Source organism: Primulina huaijiensis, chromosome 3 (assembly GCF_012295235.1).
Source record: "Primulina huaijiensis isolate GDHJ02 chromosome 3, ASM1229523v2, whole genome shotgun sequence".
Taxonomy (NCBI): domain Eukaryota; kingdom Viridiplantae; phylum Streptophyta; class Magnoliopsida; order Lamiales; family Gesneriaceae; genus Primulina; species Primulina huaijiensis.
In genome coordinates this window covers 3681552-3693448 of record NC_133308.1, presented here as the reverse complement: position 1 = coordinate 3693448, position 11897 = coordinate 3681552, and the positions used below count along the sequence as shown (strand labels likewise).

At 31.0% G+C, this 11897-nt stretch overlaps 1 protein-coding gene across 1 annotated transcript; it reads right to left on the bottom strand.

The window, feature by feature from the left end:
* Window positions 1-2218: 2218 nt before the first annotated feature.
* LOC140973146 (aspartic proteinase 36-like) lies at window positions 2219-5952 on the bottom strand. The gene is made up of 10 exons (XM_073435744.1): window positions 5599-5952; window positions 5068-5197; window positions 4690-4937; window positions 4378-4605; window positions 3674-3836; window positions 3504-3577; window positions 3300-3396; window positions 3115-3181; window positions 2767-2838; window positions 2219-2683 (listed from the first exon to the last, which is right to left on the bottom strand). Exons 1-10 carry the CDS (start codon window positions 5835-5837, stop codon window positions 2508-2510), a joined length of 1494 nt encoding a protein of 497 aa, XP_073291845.1. The 5' UTR covers window positions 5838-5952; the 3' UTR covers window positions 2219-2507.
* Between the last annotated feature and the right edge of the window lie 5945 nt (window positions 5953-11897).

Sequence of the window (11897 nt, the reverse complement as noted above, 5' to 3'; positions counted from 1 at the left end):
AATGAAATGTAATTTTCATTATTTTTCTATTTGAATATAAATTTTACTCCAAAAAATGAAGGTTAAATTTTATTTTATTTAATTTTAGATTTCATTAATGAATTAATAAATGATAAACAAAAAAACAAAAGTGACATATATTAATAAATATTATTTGATGATAATAAGGACATACATGTTAATTCACAATTCAAAATACTTCAAAATGAAGGTTAAATTTTATTTTTATTTAATTTTAGATTTCATTAATGAATTAATATATGAAAAACAATAAAACAAAGTGACAATATTAATGAATATTATTTGATGATAATAAAAATATACATGTCAATTCACAAATCAAAATCATATAGTAATAATAGTAATTTCACATTTCAAACTCATATATTTTTTAAAAATGAAATTAAATGTAAATTTCATTATTTTTTCTATTTGAATGTAAATTTCACTAAAAAATGAAGGTTAAATTTTATTTTTCTTTAATTTTAGATTCTATTAATGAATTAATAAATGATAAACAAAAAAACAAAAGGACATATATTAATGAATATTATTTAATGAGCTTAAGGACATACATGTAAATTCACAATTCAAACTCATTCGTATTCCTTATTTTTTCTATCACTTTGATATATATATAAGAGTAATTATTACACATAAAATCAGTTTAAACTCGTTTTGCTTCTTTTGAAGTGTTATTATTTATGTTTTTCACACATATGGTTTTACTGTTTGGCCTATTGACACTCACGTCAGTGCAATCCTCATTATGTTCACCATTAGTTTAGTATAGAGCTTTGCACGGTAGATCACAATTGTAAGAAATAAAAGTCGTGTCTTGATTAATAAATATAACTTTTAACATAAAGATCAAGAAATGTTTGAACTAAAAGATTAATCTTTTACTATCATTCAAATTTGTTGTTTTAAGCATGCATGATGGGTGAACTCCTGGGAAGTTATCGTGCGTCAAGCTGATGACCCGTGAAACATTCTCATTAGAGTTTTTCATGGGCTAATTTTTATTTTTAACTTGAGTAAATTAACATCCATTAATAACGTAAATAATACACGACTAATAAATTTGAAAACTCTAATACAATTGTGTGAATTTACATATATGTCCTTATCTTCGTTAAATAATATTAATAAACATATTTTTCAGATATTAATTGGGAAAAACTAACAATAAAATATGTGTTTATTATTATTATTATTTTAAATTTCATTATAGATATAGTTTTTTTTTTAAAAAAAATACAATGTAAATTTCATTTCAAAAAATAAAAGCTAAATTTAAATTTCATTCCAAAAAATTGTGGTTAAATTTTATTTTTCTTTAATTTATTTTACAAGTCATTAATAGACGGGAAAAAATATTTATTTATTGTTAATATTATTACTATTTTAAATTTTTTAAAAATAGAATGTAAATTTCATTTCAAAAAATATACTAAATTTCAATTTTTTTTTCAATTTAATTTAGAATTTATTAATTAATATATGGAAAAAACAAACAAACAAATAGATATTTATTAATTATTTTTATTATTTACATTATTCATGAATGTTAATTTACTCAAATTAAAAATAAAATTNATCTATAATAAGTTAATAACTTGGTCTGATGGCCTCCTTTTTGGTGATGTAAATTATATCTATATATATATATATAGAAAAGTGATTACATGCCTTATTATCTATAATAAGTTAATAACTTGGTCTGATGGCCTCCTTTTTGGTGATGTAAATTATATCTATATATATATATATAGAAAAGTGATTACATGCCTTATTATCTATAATAAGTTAATAACTTGGTCTGATGGCCTCCTTTTTGGTGATGTAAATTATATCTATATATATATATATAGAAAAGTGATTACATGCCTTATTATCTATAATAAGTTAATAACTTGGTCTGATGGCCTCCTTTTTGGTGATGTAAATTATATCTATATATATATATATAGAAAAGTGATTACATGCCTTATTATCTATAATAAGTTAATAACTTGGTCTGATGGCCTCCTTTTTGGTGATGTAAATTATATCCATGTCAATTGTATAAAAGTTTATTTATCCCGTTCAACGTGAAATTTTAAAAAGTTCCAAGAACTAATTAAACAAATTGAAGAAAATTCACCAAAATGTTACAGAATCTCAATGGATAAAGGCAAACTAACAATCATTGCTACATATATAAGAGTATAACAAATCAAATATAATTTCACGAGGATGTATTATTGCGAGATCATATTCTTTCCTTAAATACAAATATACAGTACAACTCTTTTATAAAGAAATGTATAGTATTCCTGTATGAATCTTCTGTACAACAGCCTGTATAATAATCCTACGAGGACTAAAGCCAGTGGAACAAATCTTCAATCTACTGCACATTAAATATACATCTACCTGATGCCGTAAATTTGTAATAGCAGGGAATTATGTAAAGAAAGTCGAACAAAATAGAGTTGGAGACCGTAAGAATCACTTATCCAATCTCATAAAAATGGTAAAACACCGAAGAATGCAACATGCAACAGTAAAGTTATTATGGTACTCGGTATCATCTTATAAGCTTCGATGTATGCAGAATTATTGTCGTTAAACTGTCCCGCATTGAAAAATTCAGTTTTACCAGTACTGCCTGCGGTGGTGACATTTACAGAAGACGAACCTGTTATAAGACGTGAAGTTTGTTTAAAATGAGCTTTAATGCTAAAGAAATAGGTTCAAAATTTTAGAACTGAAAGAACTTACAGTCATAATTTGCCCATCCAATCCTTTGTTCAGCCAAATCATATACAACAATCTTGTCTTTCAGGACCAAATCTGCACATGGGACCAAGAAATTCATATAATCTGAATACATCATTATCATATTTTGAACGATAAGTAGGCAAGCATGCGATTATTGCTTGAATGGTTGTGGTGCAACGATGAAATGTGGCAGTTACCTGCTATATACATGATTCAAAAACTAATATACGACTTTTGATAAATAAAAAAGCACATTTTTTAGTAATGCAACAATTGTGTAGTTCTATAGAGTGCATGGGTACTAAAATAATCGTTCAAGATGCATTATAATATATGTATGCTTCATACCTCCTAAAATTGTCATTCCTTCACCCTGAAATTTCTGAATGCCGATGCACCACACTGCTGCACCACCCTGAACAAACAAGAATCAAACGTAACAACATTTCATTAACAATCAAGAAACTCAGGTTCTTATTTGAGCGTGTAACTAGGGTGCACAAGGTTTGTAGGAGCATGCAATGTTGACTCACAACAGTGTTCTGCGGCAAGAGGTAATCTTGAGGCCTTAGCATCATCGAGGCACCACCAGCAAAGTTTAAACTAACTAGAGGGAAAATATCTGAGATACTGGAAAATAAAAAAAAATAGTCAAGACTATATGACAACACAGACAAGCAAGGATTTTTCATGTGAGATTTATATGCTGCAAATGGTTTTTCACGTGAGAGAAAAACCTGGAGGTAGTTAGATAGCATTGGGTTCCCTTTGAAACAAGAGGGCGGACGGATTGCGAAACAGTCTGTGTAATCTGCCAAGGAAAAATATGCCACATTTTGGACATCACAGCTTATAGATTTTTTAAAATAATAATTAAAAAAAGTGGATTCTGAAAGCAGAAACTTACCGCGGTAACAAAAGGGTCATAAGCTTCTTTTGCAAGATATGCCAGCGTTGTTCCTGAATCAATTATTGTTCCTCGGTTGGTTGATGATGCAAAAACAGATGGATCGATGGGTAAAGTTTGCCCATTTACTGAAATGCTTTGTAGATTTACATTGTAATGGGGCCTGAAATTTAGAGCCACAAAAACCTTGAGAGTTGAGAACTTGATTGCTCTCAAATAATAACCTGCCTTCGCAAAACAAGATATTTCGGTACATCCAAACCAAAAAAATGATTTAAAAAAGTAATATGACTCTGTTATAAATAAACATGATTCCAGGATTCAGTCATTTCAATTTTTGACCTAAATTCCTTTCGCTTAAGCTCTTTCAGTATAAGTACCTATATGCTATCGGAAGGTAACAAAAATTAACATTTTGAGACTATGAAATAAAGAAGCTAACTCTTCGAACATAAATCACAATGACTGATACTGCAATTGCCAAAAGAATTAAAAAAGTAAGCTAAAGATTCTGGGTAACAGCCACAAATGATAGTTATATAAATGCACATCAATTTAACAGTAAAATTAAATATGTATAATCCTGTTGCATAATGCTTCTTTAAGTGACATATTGGAAAATAAAGAAGACTCTTCATAATTTATGAGCAGGAAAAGTACCAAAAAGAAGACTCTTAATAATTTATGAGCAGGAAAATACTAACTGTGATGGAACTAGAGGAGTGTAAACAAGATTTGGCTCCACAATCTGCCCAAGCACCAAAATACCACCCCCACCATTTTCTCCTTTTAGGCAATGGGAAAATGAATTTGGGGTGATTCCCTGTGATGAAAGTTGAGAGATTACGGATAAGCCATTTTGTCCGAAACCAAATATACCATCAACTGCCCTATCTGGCTTTGTAAGATCCCCGGTCTGTGATGTGCTACAGCTGATTAGAAACAAAAGAAACCATGTCAACCATAAGTAACCATATGCACCAAGAATGGTTTAATATAGATAAAAGAGAACTCACCCAAAAACAACTGCTGCTGAAGAATTCGACGTCAAAGAATCTCCAACAACTGTGTCCAAATATATTGAATCTAACACATAATATCCTGATGTGCCACTGCCATCACCATACTGGAATGTGTATCCGCATTGGTTTTTACCTGAACACCCGGAATCAGAAGACTGTGCTCCTAAAGCACATCTTTGATCTGAACATGAGACTGGCGAAGCTGTTTGTGAGATGGAAGGATCGAAAAACTCTAGCTGAATCTGTTAAAAAGAGAAGCATCAGAATTAAATAAAATCATTCACTATTTCTACATCTAAAAAAACAAAACAAAGAAATGTAAATTTAAAGATGAAAAAAACGAAGATCTGCATAAATGTAGGAAGAATTTACTTGTAGTCCACTTGATGTTGGGCAGCCAGCACAGGGATTGCAACTGACCCATAGCACATCACTTCCAGTATCTATCTGTACATAGAATTCTTTTGGAGGAGTACCCAATTTAACTCTAGTAAAGTACAACCTAAAAATCAAGATTCACCAGCTTGATAAGTTCTTGAATCATTAATTTTTGCTCTAAATCAAATTCCTGATGTATCACCAAAGAGATATATAAAGAAAAGGCCAAAGAGAATTATCAAGAATTGAACAGAACCATAATCGAAGAAATTCTTGTATTTATCAAATTACAATGACAGCCCAATATCATTTCCTTTTTCAAGGTTATTTAAACGATCGCCATATCAACTAAACTGAATTAAATAATACGTATTCTTTTTCGTTAGCAAGAATCAAAACCCATCAATAAAAAAAATCAGAACTTCTACACAATACATAAAAACGAATATCAAAATTTAGAAGAGGAAAAGGAAACACATATACGCATTTCAAAAGAAAGAAAAAGGCGAGAATATAGGTACATACCCCACAAGATAAGGGTCATAGGTTCCTTCGACAGGGAAATCAACGACACCAAGAGGCTGTTGCTGCAAGAATCTGCCGTGTCTAAACCTGTCACGGTTTCTGAGTTGACTCAGCTCAATTCCCTGGTGATTCGCCCTCTCAAGAGTCAACGTCAAACCCTTCCCTTCACCAACCACCGCCGCCGCCGCCAACACAACCACCGTCACCGCCACCGCAAAAGGAATCCACGACGGCGTCATTACCTATAAACACCCCTTATCTTTCTGTTCTCTATTTCTCGCCTTTTCTCTCACTTGAAGCAATACAACGGCTATTATGTATGTATGTCATATGTGTGTGTTACGTGTATTGGATGGATGCGTGTGAATCTTGGGAAACAGAAGGAGGGGATAATGCGCCAGAGACAAGCCCGATAGCAGCAAGCTTAGATTTGAAAATTAGATTTTATATGCGCCAAACACGCGTTTTCGGGAAATTACCCTGCTTTGAGTGACTGTGCCTTGTGTAGAAAGCGTTGTACCTTGTTTTGACCAAGTAAAATTTGGAAACCTTTTTTTTTTTTTTTAAATAATCGCAAAATTAAAAGAATACCGGTTGCTCGTTCTCTTTGTTTGAATATTGAATTAGTTTCGAAGTGGTCTTTTGTGAGATGCTCACGAATCTTTATTTATGAGACTGGTTGATCCTACAGATATTCACAATAAAAATTAATACTCTTAGCATAAAAAGTAATACTTTTTCACGGATGACCCAAATAAAAGATATGTCTCACAAAATACGACCCGTGAGACCGTCTCACACAAGTTTTTGACTTAGTTTTATATCTAAAAACAGGGGATAAATATGGCTATTTGTTTACCGCAAACGGATTTAACGTCTTTGTATTATTTTGTTTTTTGGATCATTTTTGCGATAATTAGAATTTAAAAAGTGCCTATTTTATTATTATTTTTTAATTTATTGTCTCATCATTTATAATCCAAATTACGGGATTAAACAAAGATTTAAATTTTCAGCTATGTTCCCTCTACATTAAATATCAACAATACGTTTTAGTTTTTATAACTAACAATATATCATACCTTCATTGTAGGTAAGGCGTGACAGTTGGGTGAATTCTTTGTGCCGTGTATAGTTTATTGTATTATCAATTCTGCTTTTAAAATTTTAAGCTTTTCGGATGAGATGCTATTATGTGTAGTGTCGTATCAACGATTTCGATAAAAAAAATTAAAATTACTGAAAATCAAAAAATATATAACTAAACTTGAAAGTTGATAACGTATGATCAAAATGGTAAAGGCATACAAACACACTCAAAATACAAAATTTTCATTCTTTTATTTAATTTGTTTAGAGATCCATTCTTTTATTTTATATCCCCTTATGGTGTGACTGGTGTTACTACACGCTCATAGTTATGACATCCAATTTTAATTGTACAACCTTTAGATATTTATACACAATCACTAAATATAAATTGTTATAGGGAAAATATTTTTTTTGGTCCAGTATCTTTATCGTTTTTGGTTTTTCGTCCACTAATTTGTCAATTTTTATTTTGGTACATTATCTTTTCAATATTCGACAATTTTGGTCCATTCTCCTGTAGAGTTGCCAATTTCTGCCGGAAAATGTTGACGAGACGGTGCCCGAAGCTGATGTGACTAAACAATTAGGCATTTATTTTCTTTTTTTGCCAACTACGATGCCATTAATAGGGAAAATATATTTTTTGCTCCAATATTTGTCATTTTTTCCGTTTTGATCCACCAAATTTCCAATTTTTGTTCTTAGTACAATAATTTTTTAATTTCAACTATTTTTGTCCATCTACAATTGAAATGTTCAATTTTCACCAAGAAACACAGCTTACATGATTGTTAATGCATATTTTGGAATCACAATCATTGAATGATTATGATAGAATACATAAAACTTGTAAAGTTTGTTTGATTGTTCTACTTTTTTTGTTTAGTTGCTTTCAAATAAATTAGTTTCCCTTCAACATCAAGAAATCCACAATTTTTTTTTAAGTAACTTTAGCTTTAGTCACCATCTAATAAATGTTTTTTCACAAAGAAGTGAACATTCTAATGTTAGATGAACCAAAATATCCAAAATTTAGCGGTTATTGTACCAATACCAAAAACTGAAAAGTTGATAGATATAAACTGGAAAATACAAGTTATCGGACCAAAAAAATAAAAAAATCCTCATATTTGTAGGTACAACAGCTTCAGTCATCGCCTCGACATTATTTTCTTGAGAAAATTGGCAATTTCGAGAGATCATAGATCAAAATAGTCGAATATGAAAAGATAATATGCAGAAATAAAAACATTAACAAACTAGTGGGTCAAAAAAAAAAAAGGTAAAAATATTGGACCAAAAAAAGTGTTACGTATGTATACTTCGTGTGACAAGCGCATTACTATGCATATTGTATATGTGTAACCGTTTAAATGGAAAACTTTGATAAAGTCACGAAAGAAACAAAAAATCCCAATTCAAAGATGGCGTGAACAATTAGACTTGCGTTGCCTAAAACTCGTTAGGTTTTAATTTTAACAATTAAAAGTCGGTCGTTTGCCTCTTTTTACACCTTTGGACTTCTCGACCCAAGGTACATCAAATTCAAAGAAAGACTTGTAATTAAATAAACACTAAGGAACCATGAAATTTCTAGGAGCTTGAACACTTTGGGTGTTAAACTTTCACTTAAAATCAAAATTAAAACCATATATCTTTCTTTTGATAAAATAAGATGCATTATTTGTAACTTGATCGATCATATTTGAACTAGTAGAGACAATGTTTGATGTGAATTAAGTGTAAATCAGTATGCACAATCATTAAAAAAAATCAATTTATTTTACAATCTATAAATTGTTACGTTACATAAGCATCGCGTGACATATTTTAGAAGTGTCGGCTTTGATAGATTCGGAACTACTGCTATATCTAGCCCGCTTTATGATAAATCAAAAGCTACCAAAAAAAAAACAAACAAACACAAGCCTTTTCACTGCATAAATTATTGATCCAGCTTTCTCTGATTTTGTAAAGGTAGATTGTAAATTATTATTTTGTTTTGAATTATGATTCACATTTTTTATTGTGTTTCATTCCTTTTGAGAAGCTAATTAAAGCACAAAACATTATTGAAAGACGAAGCCGTTCTTTAAATACATTGGGCCAATAGAAATTGTTGCTTTTTCAATATTTTGCACCGTGACTGAGCACTTTAGCAAAAATTGGTGCCTCAATTATTTCACGCTTTCACTTTGGCTACCAACTTTTGTTTCTCCCCCAAATGGACATAAAAGTAAAAGCGGGCACACGCCTTTTGCGAAATTACTAGGGGGCACCCTGTATCTTATTAATCACTTGAAAAGCTGATCCATTATTATTTTAATTGTCTGTGACTTCTTGCACTTCAAAAAAAATTCGGGATTATGAATTCTGAAAAATAAAATCATGAAATTTTTAAAAAAATTCATTTAGGCATGGAGTTAATCCTTTCAGATTCTTCAACTTATGTTACAGTTGTGAATGCGAGACCACTGGTCTCCCAAGAAATTAGATCAAGAAGAAGATAGAAATGAAGTAAGAATGAGAGAATACTATTCAACTAGAATAGAGTTTGAATACAATCATATGCATGACTTTTATTTCTTAGTCCTCCTATTTACATTCAACTATTTTAACTACTACTATCAACTAACTCACATATTAAGTACCTAACGTTACGTTAACATTTTCCCCAAAAAAATTTATCTGAGTTATGCTACGATTCTATCGAAAAAATCAATTAACGAACAGAATACTCTGCAAATGCATGAATGTCAAGTTTTAGTATAGATTTGAGAGTCAGGTTGTCGTACCCACAGGGGATTTCGGAATTGCAAGATTTCATGCAAATAGTTCTAACTTAAGATAATCAAAATAAATGATTTAAAGATCAATGAATTGAAATGAAGTCGTATAATGAAATAAATTCCTTTTGGAACTTTCAAAATATTGACTACCAATTGATTTAAAGGAAGGTGTCATTGAGTCACCCTCCCCTATCGATTATAAATCAAGGTTGGTAGATGTTACTCATATAAGTAGTGTCCTCATTCACTCATCAAATGACAAGTACTATATTGATTGATGAATTATAGTCACTCATCCATTCATCATAGTCGATATGGGTAGCATCTACCATATAAATCATGGTTCATTATGAATTTAATTAGAACGATAATTCAATAAGGTGGCAGAAATTCTCAAATTACCAAATATATTATCGTGGTATTTTGATGTCTAATTTGAAACCTAGGGTGATCAAATCTCTTCGAAAACCTGTCAATTTTAAACCCACAAAATATTAGCAAGAATTTCATAATCCTTCAATCAATCAAGATCTATATATGCAACAATGTGTGTGATCCACAATACTCATCACACCCACGGTTCTATTGATTCGTTCACTCGTCGATAATAATCTCTCGATCTAAAATCAACAAAATAAAATGGCATCAAAGGTTAGCTACTTCTCTAATGCATGAAAATAACAAAAAAAAAGCAAAAAACAAAAACTCATATTAATTGACTAAAAGTTAATAGAGACCCACTAAACATAAGAGTCTCGAACCTTAACACCCAAAGAATTTAGCTCATGTCTAGATTCAAAAATAAAACGAACATGATTCTTTCTCTCAAACAAAACATGTTAAAAATTCAAAAGAGACTAAAATGGTCAGATCCCATGGGGGATTTAGGAAGATATATCAATTATCATTGATTTTTATTTTTTAAGACAATGGAATTCGAAGTCGATATTTTTTGGTGGGTAATGGGTAAACCCTCCTCATGCTAATACAACAGCCTGCAAACCACGCTGACCAAGTGAATGTCATTAAGAAAACAATGTGTGATCGGTTCGCTCGAGAAAGTGTTAGTTGTGATAAACAAATCTATGATAATTGGTCAAATACTCAAATATTCCACCAATTCAAATACCTTGTGTCACGTCCATAGCCCGACACACACACACACAATATATATATATATATATATATTCTTCCATATGTAAATCATGTAAAAGATGATGTCATGTAACGGTTATTATAACCTATCGTGTCAGGGCATGTCATATAATAAATGCTCATATTTTCAAAATTCTTTTATCACTTCAAATTTGAATGATAACGGTGCTTTAAACTCGGATATTGAGTAAAACTTAACCAGACAAAATGGAACGAAATGATCAAATAACAAACAAAGCATATTATGTTCGATCGTTTTAAAACGCGTACATATTATTTTAAAACGAAAAGCTCACTTACCTCTTCCAATGACCTCAAATTCATTTGGTGGAACTAGTGAATATCATCCTCTGTCATCAACTTTACATCAATGTTTAAGAATTGTATTTATCAAAATTCCTTAAATATCAATAAGTGCAAAATATTTGGTATCCACACTAGACAAACATGTATTTCGATCGGTGGCCATCAACCTTTCTATGATTTTCTTATAAAGAAATAGATGCTAAAAAATAACAAAACTTTCAATTAGAAGAAATTAGATGACGGTGGCCCATTTATGGTGGGCTCAGCCACACGCCCATACCTAAAAATTTGACGTCCATTTATTTCATAGTCCTTGGCCCAAATTTAGAAATTGTCACTTACCCATGAGTTTGTAAAATAAAATGTTCAAAAAATCCATCAATTTGCCCTATATTCCAAATGGAGGATCCATGTGAAAATATAACAGCCCGCGTGTTGCGGTTAGTAATAAGAACCTGCCAACCTCAATTTGATTTAAAAAAGATTCACATACGCATTGCGTGTACACTTGGCCACTAGTCAAAATAAAGAATACGCGCCGATGACAATGCATCGATTGCGATATGTGGATACTTGAGCGGATACCATGAGGCCAGCACTGAAAAACATTAAAATGAATTTAACAATGTTTTTTTTTTGAAAAGAAATTTCATTAATCATGCAACGAGTTACAACAATCATCTAAATGTTCAATCAAGCAAGGCAGTGTTTCAAAATAAACAGAAGGACTAGCATAAAAATGAGCAGCTTTTGCAAGAGCATCTGCTGCAACATTTGCTTGTCTATAAACAAACTGAACCGAGAATGAGGTTCCTTGATTCAATAGACTCCTGCATTGGTGCACAAGAGATCCAAACTCCGTAGCATCATCATCGATAGATTTGATAGCATCCACAACTATCTTTGCATCAAGTTCGAAGATCACATTTGACAGGTTCATCTCTTTAATCCAGGTTA